At 46.9% G+C, this 24,779-nt stretch overlaps 1 protein-coding gene across 1 annotated transcript; it reads left to right on the top strand.

Moving 5' to 3' along the window:
• The first annotated feature begins 94 nt into the window (after nt 1–94).
• On the top strand, nt 95–19,684 carry ERP27 (endoplasmic reticulum protein 27). The gene is made up of 7 exons (XM_074825404.1): nt 95–191; nt 398–498; nt 3,351–3,488; nt 6,996–7,109; nt 11,123–11,248; nt 18,235–18,432; nt 19,153–19,684. Exons 1-7 carry the CDS (start codon nt 95–97, stop codon nt 19,195–19,197), a joined length of 819 nt encoding a protein of 272 aa, XP_074681505.1. The 3' UTR covers nt 19,198–19,684.
• The last annotated feature ends 5,095 nt before the right edge of the window (nt 19,685–24,779 follow it).

The raw sequence follows: 24,779 nt of genomic DNA, 5'->3' as shown, positions 1-24,779 counted from the left end.
GAGTGCCTGTGGGCCCACACAGCAGCTGACGTGTCTCTTGCCGAGGAGAGGTCTGGAGCAGGGTGAAACAGGAAGGAGAGGGCAAGCTGGCACCATGGGCACCTCTGTCTTCCCGTGCCTCTTCGTTATCCTGCTCACCAGGGGCTCCCCAGCAGGGTGTGCTGGAGATGACGACAGCTCTGCATCCCACAGTAAGTGAACTTTCTTCCTGGCTCAGGGAAAGGCTGGGTCTGCTGTGGGGAGTCCTCACCAAGGGTATGCAGTGCAAATGTGTCGAGCTTGCAGGAGAGGTGTGTGGGTAGCTTGTAAGGGGTGGGATGCTTCTGTGCGTGTTGGGGGGAGCCTCTTTGAGCTGCTCTTTGTGTACCCTCTTCCAATCGTGACCTTCCCTCTCCAGGCACAGCCAGCACTGCAGAGAAACCTATTTTGTTGAACAACATTGCGGATGCTGAAGCCTTCATCAGTGGTGCGGAGGTGGCGGTCATTGGATTCTTCCAGGTGTGTTCACAGCATCTCCCTGCCGCCAGCTGTGAGCCCTATCCCACCCTGACGAGAGCTTGGGTCTGAATGTGGCGTAAACACCTAAAGGCAGCTCCTATCCCAAAAGGTGCTGGGGCTGTGACAGGCATTTGGAGGGGTTAGATGACATGCCACAGAGAGAATGCAGGGAATTAAGTCTGTGTGTGGAAAGGGAGATGGAGCAAGGGAGGAAGGTGAAGGAAGTTGTAGGAGCCCTGGAACTGGTAAAAGGAAAATGCTTCATGGGAAGCAAAACAGGAATGTGGGTGGCAGAGAAACAGTGTTGTCAAGGGGTGAGAGGGAATGTCAGTTGTTTGCTTTGGTCAGCAAAGACAGAGCAGGGCACTGCCTGGATGATGGGGCTGAGGAAGCCAGGTCTCAGGGAGCAGTGCTGGTGTGGGTCCTCTGAAGTCCAAGAGGGTTTGGGCTCAAGCTGCAGCCTCCTCGCATGGAAGGTGTAGGCATGGTTTGTCTCTCTCACTGCTTTGTTCCCCAGAGGTGATACCCTTGAGATCTCTGCCTCTCTGTGTCTAAATTCAATTGAATTCAAAGATGAGTGATAGGTATGTGCCTCTTGCCCTCAAAATGGCATGAATATTTTTCCTTAGGAAAGAAGACAAAAATATTTATTGAGGTAGAGCATCATCAATCAGAGGCCTCTTTGACAGGATCCTCATTACTTTTAAGGTCCCCAAGTTGTGCCCTTTTCCACCTTTTCCTTGAGCTCTGCTCTGGCCTTCTGCTGCCCCACACACTGCCTCATGGCTTCTGTCAGAGAAGACTTTAGCCTTTCAAAAACAACTCCTTTCTGCAATCTCCTTCCTCTTTCTGCCCATGCCTGGGGCTGGAGGGCAGCGCAGGGAGAGCATCATACCCTTGGTATAGGGCAATGGCATCTCACAGCCCACCACAGAGTGAGGACCGATGGTGCTGCCTGTGAGGGCAGCAACAAGTGTATGAGCCGTGGAGGCTTGTACCCCAGGGGCCTCGCTAAGTGCAGATCACAAAGCACCAGCCACCTCACTTTCAGCGCCTGCAGGCATTTGGAGCTCCTCAAGGGTTGCTCTTGCAGAGCTACAGTCCTGCAAACCAGCGAGGCAATCTGCACATGCAGAATGAAAGTGCTGAGACGCCTCTGATGCCTCCTTTCCCCAGGGTAGCTGGCCAGGCTTGTGGCAGGGCTGTCCCTGGGGCATAGAGCCTTCTGCCGAGCTACAGCAGGGCCCGTGGCTTCTTGCTGGGTGAAGCATCATGGGGGCATAACTGCTGGTGTCTTGTGCCATCGCAGCCTCCCACCCGCTGCAGGATTTTATTGATCAGAGTCAGACAGGAGGCTACTGCCATGCGGACCCAGCAGCTGCCAGCGATGTGTTGGGTGTTCAATGCTTGAAGCATGACAAGGCTGCATTTAAACAGTAGATAAAGACATATGTGTGCCATGAGCACTTGTCTTGGGCCCTCTGCCTGAGACTATATTAATCCAAATAATGTCCATGTTCTCTGTTCATTGTAAATTATTTCTCTGCTGCAGCCTTTCAATTCACTGCAGTAGGCAGCTCAGCAAGCTCCCCATATAATGAGAACAGCCTCCCTGACTGGGAACAGCATGCCATGACGGAAAAACATCACGCTGCTCCAAAAACCCCACGTGTCTGTGAGAAGGGGCCATGCTTGGCCTGATTAAACCCCAGCTTTCCCAGGAATGCTCCAAAACTCAGTGAGGTTATTCCCACCTCAGGCTTTCACGCTCCTACCAGAGCCATGTCGATGAGCTGGCATTTCCAAAACAGGTCACGAGAGTTGTTTTTCTTTTGAATGATGGAAGAATTTTGTTTTCCATTCTCTCTGGGCTCACAAACAGCTGAGCTGACGGTTCAAACTAAAAAGAAAAACAAACCAATTTCCAAGTAGAGGCTGTGTCTTGAGAATTTAAATCCTATAAGTAGAAGTATCAAAAATACATCACTCTAAAGAAAAGTTGGGAATGGGAATAGCAAGGGAGGCTTTAATATGGGCTAATGCTGCAGCTAACGTTCTCGCTGCAAGAAAGAATGGACCTCAAATTACCGAGAAATTGCACATTTATATCCTTCGATGTATCTGCATTAGCTACTTTTTAAAGGATATGTCTAAGACACCTTTTTAAAAAGGAATCAGGATGCTGCTAATGCAAGGTGTTCAAAAATTGTAAACCCCTGACTCTAGAATCAAGGTTATCTTGAAAATTATATTTTTATATATTTATGTTATACACACACACACACACACACACGTGTTGTGTGTGTATATCTATTATATATATTTGAGCGTGCTACATCCATATTCTGGGTTTCTCCCCTCCCTTTTGAGAGCTCTAGGGCTTTGCATCATCACGATGTTACCTGTGAGCGTGGGGGTAAGCAGGGAGGTTTCAGACAAATGGAAGGCGAGGTCCCCGCCCTGCCGTAGCCACCTGCTGTCTGTGGCGCTGACACCGGCAGCGGCCCTGGTGCCTTCCCCCGTTTTGGGAGGAGAGGTGGTTGGCGGGGCGAGAGGGGGCTCTCTGCAGCACTCCGGCCACGCAGGCACGGGGACGACGGGAGAGAAAGTCGCTTACCCGGCCTCCCCCGGCCTCCCCCGGCCTCCCGCGGCCCCCCGCGGCCTCCCCCGCCCTTCGGCTGTCCCCCCCCCCCCGATCTCTCCCCCCTCCCCGGCGGGGTCGCGGGGCGGCCGGTAGGTGTCGCCCTCGCCCCACGTAGGGGCGCGCGGCGGTGGCGGGAGGGGGGGTGTCCCCGCGGGAGGCTCCGCTCCTCACCCCCGCCCCCCCCCTCTCTCTCCCCCTTTCTCCGCAGGAACCGGAGAGCCCCGAAGCGTCCCAGTTTCGGCTGGCGGCCGGCCGGGTCCCGGAGGTGCCCTTCGGCCTCAGCACCAGCCCCGCGGTCCTGTCCCACTACGGCGTCGCGGCCAACACCGTCACGCTCTTCCGCAGGGTGCGTGGGCCCGCGGCGGGGGGTGGAGGGGGGTGTGAGGGGGGGGACGGGGCCACCGCTGCCGTGGCCGGAGAACCCGGGGAGCTACGCGGGGCGAGCCGCGGCTGCCGCCGAGCAGCTCACCCCCCGGGGAAACAGGATGCCGTGCCAAAGGCCGTATCTACAAAATGAACGCTCTGGTGTAGGAGTTCCCCTGCCCGCTGGCTTTGGTGAGAGGGTCTGCTAGGGCAAGGCCTTAACAACTGCCCGCAGTCAGACTCCAAAAGAAGTGAAATCTCCGGCTAGTAGTAACAGAGAAGATTCAAGCTGCTCATCTCTCCTTAGATGTCATTGACGATCACTCTCCCTGCTCACCTGAAAGCGCATCTGTAGTTTCCTGCCCAAAGAGGTCTTTTGCTTTTCACTTGCAGAATGATTGCAGCCCATAGCTGAGACATGCAACATTTATTACACCTGATGAGATTCTCCATTTTAAGTGTTTGCCTTATGGATCTGCTCCAGCACCCAGTGCTTTGCAAAGAACGATGTCTGTGTTTCTGAGTGACCTGCCTGGAACTCGGTGTTATTTGGACGGGATTTCCATGGTTTTGGAAAAGCTCCTGAGACACATACATGAAAAGCATCTAGAGGCCATGTTATAATGGATTAACACAGCAGGCTTGATATCAAATCTTGCCAAGTGCCACTTCAGGCAGGCAAAGCTGTCTCTCTGGGTGCACAACTTTTCCATCGTGACTGAAACCAGATCCAGACTGGGTCCCTGCAGTTACAGATGCTCTGCCCCCAAAAGAAATCCCAAACACTCTTTCTGTCTCCTACACTGTGGTTTGCAGAGTGATTCCCTAAATACGCTTTGGGCGTGGGCCCATTAAAAATGTTACTTTGCAATTTCTTAGGGATGGATGCTGTGCAAGATTAAATCTTTGTTGACTCCAGCTGTAAGTGCTGGTGCCTCACTGAATTTGAAGCTATGGTTGCTGAAATCTAAGGAGATGATATTGGGAAGGGCCATGTACTTGCTTCAAGAGTACCAACAAAAGAGCAGGTATTCTACTGGTTATATCAATTTCCTTGTGTTGACCCTTCTCACACAAGTATGGCACTTAAAAACTTGAGAGAGAGGTGTATCTGAGGAGGAGAGGGGCTCTAGGTACCACAAGGTGACCTAAAAGTCCTTGAAGTGTTGTGTCACCAGAGCTCTAAGCACATGGAGTGGGGGGGAACAGGGAAACACCGCGTGTACTAGGGAAACTAAATGTGGCAGCTCGGCCAAATTCTAGATCCAGGTTGTACAAAGATTGGACAAAGCCAGTTTGTTCCCCTTTCTTTGTCGTGGTTTCCTGCACCATGTTTACTACTGGCATTATCCAAATAATTCAAAGAGAATTATCTAAGAGTGAGCAATAGGTAGGCAGGTCCTTTAATTTAACCTTTTATTTGCTATGTGCGTATTTGCAATTTGAAGCAACACCCATCTCAGTTTTAGTTCTTAGTCATGGTGGTTTTCTTCCAAAAATATTGAAAAGATCCTTTGTTTTTGAGCTGTGGCAGATAGTGAGGATGACTGCATTGGGAAGGTGTTTGATAAAAGAAAGTGTCTGGATTGTTGGAATTTGGATTATACTGAATATTCTTTGTTCACAGTCCAGTTTTTGCAGCTGAACTCTTGTTTAATAGGAAAAAAACCACAACCAAGCAACTAATGCACTAGTCAAGTTCAAATGTGGTTGACAATTCATTTGTCTAATTGTCAGTTTTTCTTAAATTATTCAGACACATTATTTTTCCTTTTATTCTGTACTGAATACTGTGTAGGAATAAGGGGTCAGAGCTAAAAAGGAAGAGAAAAAAGAACTGAGACAGGAACTTGGAATCAAATACTTTTTTGAAGAATGCAAAGATGCATGACCAGGATAGCTGTGAATCAGAGGCATAAACTAATTTTTTCTTTGCTCTTGCAGAGTATGAAACACTTCTTACAATGCTTAGAATCTTAAACCATAATTACAGTAGTAGGAGGGGCTGCTGTGAATTGGTGAGACTTCTTTGCATATAGTGGAGGCTAATGGATTTATTCTAGTGAGGAATCTGGCCTGGTAGACCTAAAAAGAACATGATGTTAACATGCTAACAAGCTAATTATATGGAGTGATAAAGATTTTGACTAGAGCTTCAACTGTTAGATGCAGGCTGTTTTCCAGACTTATTTTCTTAAAGATCATAAATGTTGAGCGCAGATTTAGGATGTTATTATCCAAAAATGTAAATCAGGTGTTTCCAGAAGCCCATGAAAGTCAAGAGAAGACTTTCTGTGAAGTCCAGGGTGCTTTAGATTGGTTTCCAAGGCCTTTCTGATTTTACCTGCCCAGGTGTTTCACTGCTCTGATCTCATTTATCTGAGTAGAGCTGCCCTTTCATTTTATGCAGAGCAAATCTGCAAGAGGAATCAGGCTGCAGAGTGTGAAAAGCACCAGTCTGGGTTGCCAGACAGGGCACTATGGCCCCATACCAGATCAAAGACCTTTCCAATGACCACAGAGAGCAAAAAGAGCTTTAGATGTCTGCACATCACTGGAAAAACTAACACAAGCACTGTCAGAGGTTGTACAGATGCAGAGAATAAAATCTAGTGTGCATGTGGACCTTTCCTCAGCCCCGAGAACCTCATTCAACATGTGTATCAAAGGCTTTCAAATCCCAGACTTTGATCCCAATGCGTGTCAGTCTCCATGGCTCAACTCAGTTACATCCTGCGGTGGTACTGCACAGCAGCTCTGCCCCTTCAGGTGGTTTAGCTATCGTTCAATGGTTGCCTGCTTTTCTTCTGTTTACCAGGTCACAAAAACCTCAATAAAATCACATCGTTTGGGTGGGAGGGGTGGAGTGTGGGGAGATTCGTGGTAGGATGCGTTTTCCTCTACAGCTAAAATGTACTGGACTTGATTTTTTTTTTCCTTTTTTTTTTTTTTTTTTGGTTTCTGCTGTACTGGAAAAAAACCTCTTTTTATTGGAGAGATTTTCTGCTTGCACAATGTTTCCAGGAAATCCATACAGGCCCATGCCAATGTTTATTACTTGTAGAACAAATACAGTAAGTAGATGAAGATTTTAAAAGGGAATGTAAAGCCAAAATCGATGGAAGGAGTTAGGCTATATAATAATCTCTCCCCACAATGCCTATAATAGTTTATCAGCTAATCCTCCCTGTCTCCAGTGCATCAGGAGCTGATACTGTAGGGATGTCTGGAGTCCTCAGTGATTTCTGTTATGCCATGAGTTTGCCTTGTCCTTGGGAGACTGAAGAAGGGTGGAAGATCCTTATCTTCAAGTGCAGTCTGGTCTCTGTAGGTTCTGGACATCCAGAAGTGGGGATTATGTGGTGGTGGGGAGTGGATGGCAGTGTTCCAGGGGGTGGGTGTCTCCATGAGTGAGTGCCATCAGTGCCTCTGGAGGGGGTGCTGGGAGGAGAGGACAGCTGTTACTGGAGGTGTCTTTGCATGTCTTCAGATAGACAATGACCGGAGGGATGTGGATATGAATGGCAAAGATGTTGATGCTGAGAAGATGACTCGTTTCATTCGGATGAATGAGCTCCGCCTGGTGACAGAGTACAACCCTGTGGTAATTACCAGCTCCCTGTAGCCCTCACCCTGGCACTAGGCCTCCTCCTCATGGGCGTCCTCTGGCCCAAGAGTTTGCACACCCAGATGTGTGAGAGGGTTGGCGGCAACAGTGTGGATGGGGTTGGGGAAGACATGCAGCTCTTTGCTGCTGCTTCATACGGGGACTGGAAGTAGATGCTGTCTGGGGTGTGCGAGTGGGGTGGGAAGAGGAAGGGAGGCATGGCGGTTCCTTTAGCTTTCCAGTAAATCTGGGGTGTTGGTGTGCAGAGAGCTCCATTTCTTAACACTCCTGCCAGCAGTGCTGCTTCCTCCCATGGGCATTTGCCGTGTTGTGCCATCCCTGCAGACCCTGCTCAGCCAGGATCCCCTCTCTTTGGCTGAAAAGCCTTGAGGAACATAGAAACTTGACTGACCTACTCCTAGAAGGCAGGCTTTTCTTCATCACCCAGCTCATAGGGCTTGACATAAGACCAGCTATTTGAAGGCATATTCAAGAGCCAGCTGGAAACTTCCCAAGCAAAATTTTTCCCATCCCCTCTATCCCTTGTTCCAGAATTCATCAGTTCAACAAAAAAAAATTATCAGACATAGGATGCTTCCATGTTGACCATCTTCATTAGCTCACCAAGTGGACTGGCAGTGGCAGAGTCGCAGTGCTTCTTCCTGCTATAGGGTGTGACCAATGATTTAGACTCCTCTGAAATCTCGGCAGTTCACTGGGCTCATTGCTGTGAAGTTAGTAGGTCTTAGAAGCCCTGATGGATGCAAAGCTGAGATTTTTCATTGCTTATGGGGCCTTTTGTGGACTTCTGGATAACTACAACAGTGCTGACCAAGCTCAATTTAATCAAAGGAGAATGGCCCAACCTGTTTCAAAGCTATACCTTTTGAAGCTGATGCCAAGGATCAGCTAAGAGGTGCAGCCCCCCAGTAGAGAAAGCATTTTCTTTTGGAAATGCAACGTTTTGTTTCCAGAATGAAATACTGTAGAAGTTGTGTTTTTTTCTTAAAAAAACCCTTGGATTTGTTTTTTAATCCTGATAAGGGATGTGAAAAATGCATTTCAAATCACATATTTCTGGGGGCAGAAAAGCTATATCCTGCCCCACTGTCCTCATAGCCCTTTGAGAACACCCAAGTCCCATTAGCTGGGATGTTCTTGTTATCTTTATAATTGCCCAGGCCTTCTGAACCTCCACTGCATCTTTTGGCAATTCATTAGAGCATGGGTCTTTCTTCATGCGTTTCTGCTGATGCTTTGGGCTCTTGCTCTAGGGTGTCCTGTTCGGCACCCAGGCTGTCTCCCTGATCGAGAAGTTCTGAGGTGTTGAGCTGGTCCCCTCTACCCTAACTGGCAGTACACATGTTCTATTTTTTTTCCCAGATACTCTGGAGTCCTATCAAGGTGCTGCAATTAACAGTGCCTCCTGCAGTCTCCATCCCAAAGCCCTCCCAGATCCTCTAACGTAGCTTGGTTTTTTGTAAATATTTATTCCCAGTGCATATGTTGTTTACATCTAAGAATGCTGCCGGTTAGCGGAGGCTGGGGTCACACAGATCACACTGAGTGCTGCCAAGAGTTTCTCTCCCCATCTTGGAGCCCTTACTGTTTCTCCCACATACTTTAGAGGCATTTTTTAGGCAATGCTTACCCTGTGGGCTTTCCAGGAGAGCCAGATGTGACCTGGCCATGTTGATGAGCTCTGCTGATCGCTCTTGCACAGGGTTGCGTGGACAAGCATACCATTGTGTGGAGCTGCCCGAGGAACTGCTGCTCCAGCTCTACCTGCTCACAGCCCAGCCTTGTCATGGCCCTTAGTACCGGCTGACTTCACCCTCACCTTCAGACCCATCCTCTCCTATGAGGTCTTCTAATGCTCATCAGCCTTGGTTTGCATCCACTCTACTCTCCCCTGCTTCATCTGCACACCACTGGAGAAGTGGAGGAATACAAAGTGTCTGATAAACATTAGGCTAATGGCAGAATCCTGGCTGCCAAAAACTAGATGCTTTGTGGTGCATGGCCCTTGCTGGTGTGCACTTCCTGACCCTTTCCTTATTACTTGTCATGGTTTAAACCTGGCTGGCAGCCAACCACCATGCAGCTGCTTGCTCACCTCTTTCCCCTTCAGGAATGGAAAGGAGAAAATAAAGCAAAAGGCTTGGGAATCGAGATAAGGGCAGGGAGAGATTACTCACCCATTATGGTCATGGGCAAAAGACAGGCTCGTTAGGAGAAGAAAAAGAACATCACTTTAATTCAAACACTAACAACATCACTTAACAAACAGAGCAGGACAGTGAGAAGTATAATCACATCTTAAAAACTCCTTCCCCCCAGCCCTCACATCTTCCCAGGCTCAGTCTTCCTCCCAATTTCTCTACCTCCTCCTCCTGAGCAGTGCAGGGGGCAAGGGATGGGGGTTGAGGTTGGTCCCACTGCTCCTTCCTCCTCAGAGGAGGATTCCTTGCACTTTTCCCCTGCTCCAGTGTGGGGTCCCTCTCATGGGCGACAGTCCTCCATGAACTTTCTTTGACGTGAATCCTTCCCATGGGCTGCAGCTCTTCCCGAGCTGCTCCAGTGTGGGTCCCTCCCACGTGTTGCAGTCCTCCCAGTGCCAAACTACAACAGTGAGGGCTTCTTCCCACAGAGTCTCAGCCTTCTTCTGGCACAGCCACCTGCTCTGTCATGGGGTCCTCCATGGGCTGCAGGTGGACATCTGCTCCACCACTGACCTCAATGTGTGGCAGGGGCACAGCCTGCCCTCTCACCATGGGCTGCAGGGGAGTCTCTACTCCGGTGCACCTTCCCCCCTGCCTCCTCCTCCTTTCTTCTACTGACCTTGGTGTTTTCATAGGTGTCTCCTTCACAACTCCTCCTCACAACTCCCACTCCTCCTCCCAGGTTTCCCTTCTTAAATATGTTATCACAGAGATGTGGCCACCACCACTAATTGGCTCGGCCTTGGTGCAGAGGTGGGTCCGACTTGGAGCCGGGGGAGCTTCTAGAAGCTTCTCACAGGGGCCACCCCTGTAGCCCCTTCCCCTGCTACCAAACACCAACCCCCTCCCGAAACCCAACACAGTACTCCTGGAGTGTGTGGAAACTTTCTTCTTCCGCCAGTGGAGACCTGCACAGTCTGCACCTCTGTGGTTTTGGTGGCATCAGGGAGGCAGCAGGTCTGTCCCAGCTGATGTTTTGTTTGAGGGAGAGGCTGCAGAGCTGCAGAAAGCAGGCAGAAGGAGAAGGGAGATGATGAGTGAGTGAGTGAGTGAGTGAGTGAGTGAGTGAGTACCTGAGTACCTGAATATGATGCAGTGGCTTCTTGGGCAGTGCTAGCCCTGTCTCCTCACAGAGGGCCAATGTGTGCTGCCTACTTGGCCTTGCCCAGGCGATGAGGGGCAGCCAGCTCCAGGTCTTCTCTCACTGTGGGACTGCAGAGGCAATTTCAACACTCAGCACTCTGCAATGCCCAGTCCCTCGGGTTGCTGAAACTTTGGACTCATCCCCATCCTACTCACAGCTTAATGTTAAAGAAAGGAAATAAGGGGAGACACCAATCCTGACACCACAAATCCTTTCCACTCTCTTGTTCCCATTTCAGCTGGGTGCTGGACCTCAGTCATTCCACACACCCTTATGTTCAATGTTTGCTCACCTTCCCTCTCCACTTCCTTGCTCCTCTAGGCTTCAGCTTGCTGTATCAAGGCAGCCCCCTTGCCTAGTCACTGACTATCCTGAGGCCAGTGATGAACCCTTATGGTCTTCAGACTCTTGTCTCGGGAATAACCAAAGCCAGGAGGTTAAGCACTTCCACAGAGAATCCAGATTGGATCCCTCCTGCTTTAAAGAAAGCTGTCCTGCTTGTGAGGCTGATTTGCAAAGAAATCTCAGCTGGGGCATGAGGATTGCTGTCCCTCTGGCAGTGCATCTGATACAGACTGAATGTTCTCAATTTTCTTGTCTGTGCCTGTTTCTCTCTGTGTCTGTGGGGGCTGTTTTTTCGGCAGACAGCAATAGGTGTGATGCAGAGTTCGCTCCAGCTTCATCTTCTCCTGATCACAGACAAGATGTCCCCAAAGCACCCCGAGCACATGCGCAGATATCGGGCGGCAGCAGAGCTCTTCAAGGGGAAGGTAAGTCCAAACAGAGAGGAAAGGGGGCCATTAGGGATTAAAAAAGGAGAACAGTGATTTCTTTAGTGGATGGGGAGGGCATAATCTCCTTCTCTGTGCATTAGGAGAGCAAAGGCCAAGTGGCAGGAAAAGAAGATTAGCTAGATAATTAAGTGGAGGGGTTGGATCTGTTCACCTTTTGCCAGTTTGCCTCCTTGTGGGGAAAATATCCTCTGCTCCCTCAGTGGGACATTATGTACTTCCTTGCTTCTGGTCCAGTTTTGTTCCCTTGCACTGGGAGATGACAAACAGCTGCTGCGCATCAGTCTGGTGACGGTTGCATTCCACTGGTGTGAGAGGTGATTTTGTATACACAGCCTGCAAGATGCCAAGGAGCATTATATAAGTGACCAGATAGCAATTAGTGTCATGGTGCTTCTTAACCTTTTTCCTTCTGGTTGGATCCAGGGATAAATGGCTATTTTAAAGGAGTTGCAAATGGGTTTGTTGGGTTTCCCACACTAAGATGATGGGATAGATGGGATCTTTCAGAGAAATTTTGCCTGTTTCCCACCCCACTGTGAATAGAGCTCCCCAAATAGTAAATCATCCCATGGCTGATTCTCTGCCAGCAGCTGGATTACAGGGGAATTTGTGTCCGGGGAACAGAGAAAGGAACTGGCAAGCAAAGGAGGACTGGGAGCAACAGGAAGCCATTTGGGGCAAGGGAGAACAGCAGATGGGAGAGGGCAGAAGATCATAGCAGTGGGGAATGTTGAGCTGAGAGGCAGTGGAAGTGACCTTCCTGGGAGAAGTGTAGAGCTGGAAAGAGTTAGGGTTTGCAAACAAGAACATCTGCATTCATCTGTTTGTGGTACTGAAGGGGAAGATTAAAAATCAAGTACATCCTCATCTTCAAATGGAGGGGCACCCTCAAAAGTCCTGAGACTTGTTTATGACAGGACTACTTTGGACCTTGCCATCTGTCCCACCCATTGGCAAGAGGCCAAGCAGAAACCGTACATTGAAGTCAAAAGATCTCTTTGAATGTGTTTTGCTCTGATGAATACATAGTGATAAAAACTCCCTCATTTATCTGAAAAATTCGAGACATCTCATGTGAGTTGTGTGTTATAGTGACACCATTATCACTGTCTTCCATGAGCAGCTGAGTCTGATACAGGTGTCCCCCAAGCAGCCTATTCTTCTAACACAGCACATTACTGTTTACCTTCACTATCCTTTGCTGATGCAGCTGCAGCTAGTTTTCACTTCATGTGACATGCCTAGATCTGAGAAAATGTGAATAATTTTCCTAGAAATACTTCACAAAACATTGGATAAAATGTTGTACTGAAGTCCAGATAGTTTATGAATTGCCAGCAAGTCAAAATCTAACTTTTTTTAATTGATGCAGGCAAGTTTCCCACTAAATCAGTGTAGAAGTTTGCCAGAGTAAAATAGAGAGATTAAAGATGTGGGGATTTGACTGATTATTTCCACTTTACTGCAGTGGTACTGCAGGACACATAGATGAAGGGACTTAGAGTCTAATAAGTTGTTTTTCCTAAAAGAGTGGCACTCAGTGGAGTAAATTGTGATTTGGACTGCCCTCTTACAAAGCAGTAAGATAGCACTAGGATCCCTCTATTTGGGTCTTAGATCTGGATAGTAAGGAGTAAGCAAAGTGATATGCCCTCTTAGGTTTGTCTCCGTTGCTCTGTCATGTAGAAAGACATGAATTAATTTGGGTATCAGAAGCAGCCACTGCACAATGCCATGGAAATCTCTGCCAGCTAATTTTTCTAAATGGAGTTATCTGTTGTCAGGACTACCAAGTTAACTCAGGTTTACTTTGAAACAAGTGAAGTATTGAGTAGATTTTGCCTTTCTGCGGCTTGAAGGTTGTCCGTGAATAAATACAAGATTCTTGACTTGAATTTTTTTCAGGACTACCAGTAAATAATTCATAGCCTGTGGTGAAAGGCTTGTTTGTGCTGTGGGGTTAGTGCTATCAGTGGTTTGAGCAAGGAATCATTGCTGTGCAGTGGAGAGGTGTTCAGGCTCCCTATGAGCATGTACCACTGCATCCAGCAGCACTTTACAGTGACTGTGGAGTGCCAGAGAAGACTGGGGAGACTCGGTGTGTTGCAACTTCTCTATAAGCCAGCACAGAATACAGAGCCTTGAGAGGGTTCCCAAGCAGGAGAAGGGATACCGATCCTTTCACACATCTCTGCTGTACTCTGAGGGAAGAGGAGTCTTTCTTGTTGTCACCAGCTGGAGGGAGAAGAGAAACTTGTTGCTTGAATTTGTGGAGAGATGAGGAGGAACTGCTGCTGCTTAGTGGTTGACCCCAAAGAGTGAAGGAAATCATGGAATCATAGAATCATTTAGGTTGGAAAAGACCCTTAAGATCATTGAGTCCAACCATTAATGGATCATGAGGAGGTGATTCACCTGCCAATTTCTGGATTATGGTCCCTTCATCTCTGGTTTATGATCATTTCATTTTTGCCTGTGAGGAAGCTGAGATTTTTAGCTGGAGGATCCATGAGGCTGTATAGTGAGGACCGTTATTTGAAAACAGCCTGAACTGCACCCTGAGCAGCAGTGAGGTCTGAAAGCAGTCTAGATTCCTCTAGATTTTATTGTGGAACCTGGGGGCTATAAAATGCTGGAGAGGAAAGTGCAAATGTTAGATGATACTAAGACAGCAAGAGCTGACAAGAATAAGAAGAAATGTGGTACATTTCTAGCAGACTCTGAGAAACAATTGTGGGTGGGTAACAGTGAACAGACATCGCTCAGAGCGCTGCAGCTGCAGGACTGAATCCACCAGCCTTCCTGGAAGGATCCTACTGCAATCAAATATGTGCTTATTTGAGAAAGTACTGCCAAGAGTCCAGGCTTTCTTCTGGAAATGCAGGGTTTGCAGTGCTGATCCAAACTACCATAAGCATCTTCAGTTTTCTTTCCACAGTATGAGTATAACACGACAGTTACAGCTGGTGTACCTCATGGGTGTCTGCAGAAGTTTCAGTAAGGTGATGCTGGAAATAACAAAAACAGCTTTTGCTGCAACTGATACAACTGGTTTACAATGTCAAAATGATTTGGGTAAAGATGTTTGCAAAGTCCCTTTTAATTTATATGTGAGCTTTTTTAGAAATGGGTTCTGAGAAACTCCTGAGAGTCCTTAAGGAGTTCTTCCACGGAAATGGAAGGACAGTGCCCTTTCTTTTGCAGACAGTCATTCATATACTTTATTTTTCTTGTCAGACATTGATGGCTCCAGAACCAAGAGAGGTAATACTTAGAGATGCCCCTCTTAGCCATAAACAGGGGAACCTGTAAATATGGTTTTTCTATGTCACTTAACAGATATCTGCAGTAAAGTTGTTTTTATAGCTTGCTTTTTTTAAATTCATGACTGATGTTTTAATTTTGCTTTGATGTACTATGTAAGCTATGTGTGAAATTACTCAAACTTCAGAATTTGATCCTTTTGCTTGTACAAGTCTCCTCAAAGAATGAAGGTTGCAGCTCCATGAAGTTCAAAGTCAAACACTGGATATGAGGCTTGATCATCCTTCCTGTTTGTCTTCATTAGAAGAAAAACTAAGCAACATCAAATTGGTTTCTAACATTGCGATACTATTTTCGATTAACTTGGGCAATTTTCAATTGCCAATTTTGCAGTACTATTTTCAATTCCTTGGGCAATAACATCATTCCATATCTTAGTATTTACCAGGAACTTGATGTTCTAAAAACACTGGGCTAGGAATCAAGTTGGTGAGACACCAAGAAAACACCAGTGTACAAAATTTTCTAATAGAGAGCTTATTGCAGGTGACAGTACACAGATAATATCATGTGTGGAGGGGAGAATTTGTGTCAGGGGTTCCTCATCCATGCAGGAGATCCTTCACTGCCTGTAACAGCAGACCTCTGAACACAGGCCAGAAGATTGCTACAAAATGAAACAATTTCATGGAAATCATTTCAGAATTTAAAAAACCAGCCATTGTACAGGACAGTATGAAATAGAAAATGAACTTCCTGTTTGGGATGGAACTACCTGGTTTCTAGCAGTACTGTGAGAGTTGACATCATAAGTGGGATTTGTTTTGGTGAATTATAGCTTTGGTAAGTTGTTTGATCCAAGGCTTTAGGCTGTTCTTAGCACTAGCATGTCCTTCCTGTCCTTCTAAAATAGGTGAAATAAAGTACCTGTCACCATTTATTATAGAGGTTGCCTAGATGACTGTCCAAGACAAGGCTAAGATCTAGATGGCAGAAGTTAGGTAAGGTGAATCTTGTCTCATGGTCAGTATAATTTTCCATAGTCACCACATTCATTTTTTATGATTAGAGATGGCTGGGAATCTCTGAACAAAATAAATTCCTCATGAGAAAATGCCAGTTCTACCAGGTGGCATCTACCGTGGAAGTGTCCCCATTGAGAAACCTGCTTGGTTTCCAGCTGCTAAGGAGACTAGGCTTCTAGTGCTTGTGGCCTCAGTACCACCACACCTTACAAACTGCCTCACAGGTGTGACTTTGAGGCCACACAGGCCTTGGCAGGATCCCTGGAACACAACCAGCATGGGATGTGTGGCCTGTCCTTTTACTGAAGAAGGATTCATCTCACCTCAGTACCTACCGGGAATGTGTCATTCTAAAGCACACTCTTTCGAGCAACAGTGGACAAATGCAATTGTGTGTTTGGAATATAAGAGGGGAAGGAAACTTTTGCTATACTTTGGCACTCTGTAAATCCCTGAGCCAAATGTGAGTCATTAGAGAGATCCAAGTCAGGAACTGTGAATGATGATTCTTAAGCCCTCTTGGCTGAGGGGACAGTTGTTTGTGTGTTTTCATTTTCTTTTGCAAGGAAGAAGGTGTTTGGAGTTCTAAACACCTACCTTTTTATTCTTTTATTCTTACTCTATTCTTTGTATTCATGGATAAAAAAGTACAGCTTTTTAGTTTTTGGGATTTTTAACAAAGACTGGAAAGCTTGATAAAGTGAAGAATGTTGACTAACACTTATTTATATTACTGTTTTAAAATGCTATTAATCTGTTTTAAAGGTGGGGGAGATTTTGTATAAAGAGTGACAACATTTAATAACCTAGGTATTCTAAATGCTTTTTTGGATTAACTTCTTGTTTAACATTTGATTAAAAGAAGTTGTTGTCTAGTGAATCTTTCATAGAGAAAACCAAAACTGGTGAATGAACAGGTGAAAATGTGATACCATTTCCTGTACCAACCCTCTGAAAGTGCTTCTCTCCAACACCGGACTCTGTTTCCAGCTTGGTAGTTGGAAGGAGATGCCTAAAACATAAGTATTGCTGCTCCAGCTGAAAGCCTCTTAGATCAGATCCTTAGGCCTCTAACCGTTCTGTAGCTTGTTATTTTATCCTGCAAAAGGATGAATTTAACACTCTGGGAGAAATTCCTCACAACCAGTCTGCTCACTAGCTTGTTGCCCTTGGGGCATAGCTGACTTTTGAAAGAGAAATTGCAAGTGGTAAATATCACATATCCAGTGAAAGCATTGTTCCTGTTTCTGTATCACAGTGATTAACTGCAGTTAAACCTTACACCAGACTAACTATCCCTCCTTCCCATAGGCTGTTGCCTAGGAAAGTTTCCAGATATATTTTTTTTTAATAGAACATAAATTTAATAAAGTAAAGATTTTGAGATTTACCGAGTTTATTTTCAGAGAAGAAAAAAGTTTTGAACTACTTGAGTGTTCTTGATTGAAAAGAAAGGAAAACATGAATCACAGCCTGGGAACTGGGCACATCATCACATTGCATTACCTTTTTTAAATTGTTCTTTTTCTTGTGTAAGTTAAGTCATATCCATGTCCATATGTACATTGAATATGCTAGGCCCAGTAGACTGCACAGGATAAAGAGAAGATAAAATGATGCATGTTAGCTGGATGTTTGTTTCATTGACTTGGATGTCACCTGCCAAGGGATTCTAATCAGGTCACTGATTACATTGCTCAATTGCTGTATTTGTTTTCTTTTATACAATTTATACATAAAGTTTGTGTTTAGTATTAACAGATAATTTAGGAAAGATTTTTGAGATAGCCGTGTATTTTATTGATAATCTTTGAGATTCCAAAATTTTAAATTTGTACCAATTCCTACTGCACCTGTAAGATCTCAGTTGAAATTTACTCTTAAAAGAAAGTCATGGAATTGGTCACCAATTCTGATAAATCTGTTCTATTGAATCCTAATCCTTGGCTTGATCTTGCTCTCCAAGAATATTCAGGATCTCAGAAAACTGTAGGTCATTATCATCCCGGCTTATTCATTGTTGGGCTTTTCTCCCCAGGTCTGAACAACCTTCCACTGAGCTGGGCTGTATGGACATTGGTGTCTTGCCAACAACCCTTGTTTCCCAAATGATTGCATCTTCATTTCTATTCACTGCAGCTCACTTAAATATGTCCTTTTTGTTTGGTACTCTCATGTTCTTACGCTTGCAAGTTCCTGCTGCCCTGTGCTTCACTCCCACATTCTTGCAAATTGAATATGATTCTCCACACACCAAAACACCTTTTTACTCTGCCACTCTGGGTCTTGCATGGATGTGAGCATCTTATCCAAATAACATGCAAGTGGAGGAGTCACTTCTTTTACATGTACCACTAAGATAAAAGACATCTTGTTTCCTCATCTATTAAGAGAATAGAAGTGGAGCCTGCCTTCCTGCCATACTGTAGATATATTTTTAAAGAAGGTGAAAGAAGATATTTTGTATGGTAATGTAAGTCTGGACTTGCTAAAATACAGGAAAATGCACTGCATGGAGCAGTTAGAGAGTGTCAGAGGAAAGTGTTGTCCTAACAGGGTATGGTAGGTTTTCTCTAACCCTTTATAAAAATATCACTGTTAATCTTCACATGATCACCATCTGGGGATCTGTTTTCTCTCTCAGTCTCTGTTTTGCTCATGTTTCCATCACAGATTCTCTTTATCCTGATAGACAGCAATCTGAAAAGCAATGAACGAATAGTGTCATTCTTCAAACTGAAGAAGTCCCAGCTGCCAGCTCTGGCTATGTTCCACGCACCAGATGAGGAGCAGGATGTGTTGACTCTGGATGAAGTCTCTGTTGAGCATATACAGGACTTCTGTAATCGTTTCTTACAAAGAATGCAGAAGGTAAAGGGGGATTCCTCTACAGTCTACAGGAAGCTGGGATCTTGTAGGATGATGCTGTTTCTCAAACGCTCTTGAAGAAGATGACTTCAGTTCCTCGAACTCCTCCCCAGCCCTGTCACCTCCTCTTTCATTTTCATTTGCACCTGAATATCAGAAAAGCATTAGATCTAGAGCAGAGGTGGATGTCTTTGTAGACCCTCTTTCTTCATTGACCTCTGTCTTCTATGTACAGCAAGAAGACTTCACTGACCCCTGCAACTGTATGAAGGTCTCAGTGAAGCATCTATTCTCTGGGAACAGCAGCTGGGGAGACAGAGTGAAGGGTGCTTTTGGACATTGAGAATGGGGGTGGTGGCTGGCAGCCCACAGGAGAGGGTCAGAGAGACAGTGGCATGGATAGGATGGAAATCTATCAAGAAGACCACAGAACAGAGTATACAGACAAAGGCTTAGGACTCTACCAGAGGTCTCTGCTGGGAGAGGAACAATTTAACTTCCATGTTCGTTCAGTGTTAAGAGTTATCTCTTTGTCAAAGCTCATCTTCCTATAGCACAGAGGCTTTTTGTGTCAGAACCCTGTGTTGTACAGTTGAAATGGGATAGGCAGGGCAGTGGCATAGACAGCAGAGGGAGGCATTTAAGTTGGTTTGTTTTCTTTTATCACTATGCTGAGAAATGAAGCAAGGTCAAAACTGATTTCATGCCTCTAATGTGTTTTAGAAAGAAGACGAACCTGAAGAGAAGGCCCTCAGTGAGGAACTCTGATTATTTCTCAGTCAACAGGATGACTGTGCCCAGAGTCATCTGTTTCTGGTGCATGAAGAGTTCACTGAGCCCTGCAGCTCATGGATTTCTGGAGTAGTAGGATTAAGGGGCCAAGTCAGCCATGGATTCCCATCTCCATCTCCATGCCATCTACATATATGCTCTCTGTCCTCTAGGAATATCTTCTCCCTTCTTATTTGTTGGCTTCAGCTCTCTTTTCTCAGTACTCAAGGAGCTCTGGTATTGCCCTACTCTGTGTCCGTCCATGCTACCTCTGTTGGAGCAAAGGGTGATATAGCAAAATGGCAGTATCGGAGATAAAGCTTGTAATTCCCAGAGAGATCTGTTTCCCTCATTCTCTTTGCTTTTAGTGCCATGCTGGGATCCACTGTCAGCTTCTTCTGACACTAGGAATAGATTGGTTGCTTGACGTCACATGAACTTTTCCATTTATTTTACTAAATAAAGCAGAAAGTGAATAGCTTGATTTTTTATGCAAATATGTGATTTCCCACTCCCCATGCCTTTCACTTAAAGACAAAGCCTGTGTATTTCTGAGTAAGTTCAAAAATCTCATTTCTCTGAATTTAACCAGGCTTGCAATGCCTAAACAGTCAGATTGGTTGCTAAGAATCACTCCCCATGGAATTGGACCCATCATCAACAGATACTTCCACAAGGATGAGAGATTTCTGTGAAGGTTTGGGGTCAGAACAGCACTGGGTACAGCAGGTCTGAGCTGGTGTAGCGTAAATGAATGAGCCCAAGATGCAGATTGAGGCTAAGAGGAATGAGAGCTGTGTCAGAAGGGTGGTAGAAAGTTGCATTGCAAGACAGGGACATCTACACTGCATTAGAGGGAAAGGCTAATGTCTGTGTATTGACCTCAGACATCCCTCAGAGGTCCCAGTGGTGGTATACAGTGGATGGGGACTTTGCAGGCGAGACGTTTGAGCCATCTGTGGTCTGCTGTACTAAATCCATGCAGTAGGCTTGCCTCATACTTGGCTCAGCATCATTTGGCATGGAGTATGGATGCTCTGGTCAAACAGTGATTGCATTGTCTCTCAGGGCTTGAGAAACTTGGCTTGGGACAGGGAGCCTAAGAGTTGTAGAACTGAGAAACCTCAGCCCTTTCTCAGAGACTAGCACAAGGCGAAGAACTGGGAATAGAAAGAAGTTGTTCTTGTGGGTGAGGCAAACACAGCTCCCCACCACAGAGGGAGAGAGAAGTCATGAGCTGGAAAGGATGCAAAGTAACTGCCAGCCACCATGATGAAGGCCGCAGCAGGGAGGCTCTCAGTAGAATAGAGAAGCAGGTGCCAGGCCTTCAATAGCTCTTGCTTCTTCCATGTGAGTCAAGCTGATGTCTTTCATCTCCCTAAGGCTCTGTCTCCCATGCAGCTGAACTTACCTCCTTTAGTGCTCTACTCTCCCTTCTCCTCTGCTTACCTAAAGCAAGCCCTATACTGTAATAGTTAGTATGGGGAATCAAAATTACAGCACATTTCCAAGGAAGAGTGATATGACCAAAAAAGCACTCAGGATTGTGCCTTGTGTTGGCAAGGCCAGGAACCTGTCTCCCTGCACAGGGAGCTCTCCCCTAAGAGGCAGGGCGGTGGGCAATATGGGATCTCAGAAGCTCCATGGCCAATGCAATAGCCAAGAATTGTTTCCTAAATGAGGCAGTTCAGAAAAGAGCAGGAAAAAGGGAGGAGAGGAGAGGAGAGGAGAGGAGAGGAGAGGAGAGGAGAGGAGAGGAGAGGAGAGGAGAGGAGAGGAGAGGAGAGGAGAGGAGAGGAGAGGAGAGGAGAGGAGAGGAGAGGAGAGGAGAGGAGAGGAGAGGAGAGGAGAGGAGAGGAGAGGAGAGGAGAGGAGAGGAGAGGAGAGGAGAGGAGAGGAGAGGAGAGGAGAGGAGAGGAGAGGAGAGGAGAGGAGAGGAGAGGCAAACCACCTCTGTCTGTTCAGATCTCCCCTTGTCACAGCTGAGTGCTCCCTAACCTCTGGTTTGCATGTGGCCTGTGAGAACCTGTGGTATTGCTTCTGGACACAGCTAGATAATAACACCAAAGATGTCAAGGAAGAGGCAAGTTTAGGGCATTACATGCTGCATATTTCTTTCTTTAGGCTGATGAAAATGAAGGCACCTGCCCTCAGCCCATAAAACTGTTTTACTCAGGTGTAGTCTCTTCTGAGCAGCCATTTTGCGGTGATCTTCTGCCACTAGCATGTGGTCCCAGAAGTGGGGGTGTCACAGCTGGAGCCTACAAGGCCATAAGGTTTAGCCCACGGGTGCAGTGCTCATAAAACAGCTGGAGTAAGCTACCTCTGCAGACCTCTTAAGTGCCCTTTTCTCTGAAGCATGAGACTGTTCAGGGTAGATCACATACCTGCCACTGTGGTGCGTTGGATTTACATGCTAGTCCTGGAACTGCAAGTGAAGACTGTGCTTCTTGGCGGCACCCCTTGTCATGGGGGCCCTTGCATCACGTGGCTGTGATGCAGCCTCTCTCCTCGGTGAGCTTACTCAGGAGATGCTGTTGGTGAGCAGAGCAAAGCATGCCCTTACCATTGGTAGGGCCAGGGAAGAGAACTATCTGCACCAGATGACCTCTTGAATGAATGTGTGTCTAGTGGCAGTATATATACCTGAATCCTGCTGGATGCTTTTGTGGCTTTTGCACATTGAAGAAGGGCTGCAAAAGTATGGGAAAGATTCTGAGAGCAGGAGGCTGAGCCCCAAAGAAAGGGGAAGGGTCTAAGGTGTCAGAATGCCTCACTGCTTTTGGTGGCTCAGCCCCTGGATGTGGGCAGAGGTTGCAGTGCTGGACTCAAGATCGTGAATGAAGCCTCGACTTTGGTGTTGGAATTCCCTGTGCAGTGCATGAGGCTTGCCAGGCTTTTGTGTGCTCTGTGCAAGGGGCATGATGGAGGGAGGATCAGTTGCCTCTGACCCTAGGGCTGTGTGAGGGTGTGAGCACAGGGTCTCAGCCCCTCCAAAGCGCTGGGGAGACACAGGGTCTCATCCCAGACTCTGGCACATACTACAGCTTTGAGGATCAGAGATGACTCACCTCATGCTGGCCCAAAACCCAGGCAGAGCAAACTCACACCTACCTTCCAACATCCCCATGTCAGTGATGTGTGATGATTTAGAACTCCCAGTTTTATACCAGTCCTAGAATATGCAAGGCTGTATGTCCTAGCAAGAGCCCTGCTTGCTTTCCCTCAAAGGAAAGTTTTCTTTTTTATGGCTATATCTTGTTGCTCCCTAGGAAGGGTTGCATTGCTTTCTCTGCAGTAAGGTAAATTGGGAAGGTCTTCTGCAGAGACACCTACAAGGAGCCTTGGCGTAGTAGATGTTTCTAGTGTCACGCACCTCTGTGGTCCAGACCAAACAATGTGGGGGGAACTGGCCTGCTGCATGGGTGTCTGAGGTTCGTGTCTTGGCCCTGTGCAGACACAACAGCTGCATGATTTGGGCACAGCGACGTGACTCTTCCTCAGTGCTGGAGGGAAACAAAACAGGACATGTATGAAGCTCTGGTTCTGCAAACAAACCTGCGAGCAAAAGCAATGTCCCCAATGACTGTGTTCACTGTGTACACAGCTAATTATAGGGACAGCTTTTCAGGAGCTTCATTATGTACACTGGGGAGCTTAATTCCCCCTGACTTTCCAGAGCTCTGCACCTAACCAACAACCTTGGGAGCCACAAGGCAGCCACAGGAAAAGCCTCCTCCTCCTCCAGCTGCTCTGCAGTGGTGTCTGGGACTTGGACAGTACAGACAGCCCCAGAGTGCTACACTCAGTACAGACAGCCCTGGGCACAGATGGTGGTGGCGGTGGAGCCAGGGGGTCTGCCTTAATCCCAATGCTCAAAGGCTTCTGCGATGCACCTTCAGTGGGCTTAGCTACTGTGACGGAACATCCAAGGTAGAAACCAGAGGCAGAATCTTGTGTTGTTTTATTTTGGGTTTTGTAACCCCTTGTGTTATCTCTGATTTGAATTTGTGACGTACTTGCACCAGATGTTTTGAGTTGACCGAGGAGTCTGGGCTTGTTTTTAAGTGGCGGAAGTGCTGAATGTGAACTGACAGAGTGAAGGATGAGGGGGTTCCCTTTCCCCTCAGTATTGTGGAGATACTGTGGTGTGAGACCCCTGCTCTGCAGCAGCACCTGAAATCAAGGGACATTCAAAATAGCTAAGATAGCAGCTGAGCCTGTTTGACAGCAAATCAAGGCTGTGGAGGTGTGTAAGAGCTGCTGTCTTTACCCCAGTGAACAGGGAATTGTGTTGCACTGTGGAAGATGCAACTTTGCATTCATCCTTAGTGAGAAAGGATTTAAATGCCAAACCAAAGTCTGAATACATAGATGGAATGGATACAAGGGAATTAGACCTCTGAACTAGCCCCCCTCTGCTGCAGATTGAACCAAGACTTTCAATAAGAACATCTCTGCACCTCAGCTTTGTCGCTCCAGTCCCCCTGCACATGAAGTGCTGGGTCTGGCCAAGCCACAGGGAGTCTGGATGACAGGAGAAGGACCAGAACATTCTTTGGCACCTACTCTGAAGAAGAGGAGCAGGCCCTGACCTCTGTATCTGCCTGGTCAAGATTTCTCTTGCTCTCAGCGGTGCCTGGGAGATGCTGAGAGGCCTCTGACTGTTGGCATGAAGGGAAGTGACACCTCCCAGGGCTCTCAGCCCCAGTGCCTTATGTGTGCAGAGAAGCAGGACAGCCACCAGTGCAGCGAGGCTGCCTGGCTTGCTCCCCAGGCAGGACTGAACCTCTTGCCTTTCTTCTAGAGACCATGCTAGGCACCAGGCTTGGTGCCTACTTGCCAACATTGAATAAAAATTTTTAAAATCTCTATGTTATATGCCAGAATAGCTGTCACAGGATGAACTTTATGGTGCTCAGGTCAGATCCCATCTCACTCACAGAGGTCCAGCACTGAGCTGAGCCTGAGTTCCCAGGACAGGGAGGAGATAGTGAAGATTTAGCGTAAGATATGGTAAGAACCATTGTCCTCCTTATAATAAAAGCAGGAGGGGTATGGCTGTCTGACACCTCTGTTCATCAGGAAGGAAGCTGAATCAATAAATCCAGGCAGCAATAGCAGAAGCAAATCCTGTCTTTCAGTTGAGCAGACCACAGAGCTTAGTCACTCTGCACCTCCGCACAGGATGGCTCAGTACCACTAATGGCAGCCCACAGGCTGGCAAAGAGGTGGGGGCAGTTGACACAGGAGGGGGAAATATTGTCTGAAGGATGCGACTGGGGAATTGGTTTGCAGGACTGTGAAAAAGGAGGGCAGGGAAGAGCCAGAGAGTGGTCTGGGAGAAGGAAGGGACTTGCCCAGGGGGTGATGTGGCTGGGACAGGCAAAAGTCAGTGAGGGACGGTACTGGGTGGGAACCACTGATAATGATGGAGAGGACAACATAGCAGTGTTTTGTCTGGGGCTGTGAATGAAGTACCTCTTTGATCTGTTTTGGCTCAGCCACTAAGGAAACTTCAGAGGAATATTCTCAGTGGAAAAATCTGCAAAGCCACAAGATGAACATTGAAGAAAGTA

The sequence above is a fragment of the Strix aluco genome, chromosome 5 (genome assembly GCF_031877795.1).
Source record: "Strix aluco isolate bStrAlu1 chromosome 5, bStrAlu1.hap1, whole genome shotgun sequence".
Lineage (NCBI taxonomy): Eukaryota > Metazoa > Chordata > Aves > Strigiformes > Strigidae > Strix > Strix aluco.
Note: the sequence above shows the minus strand (reverse complement) of the source record. Positions and strands in the feature narration are given on the sequence as shown.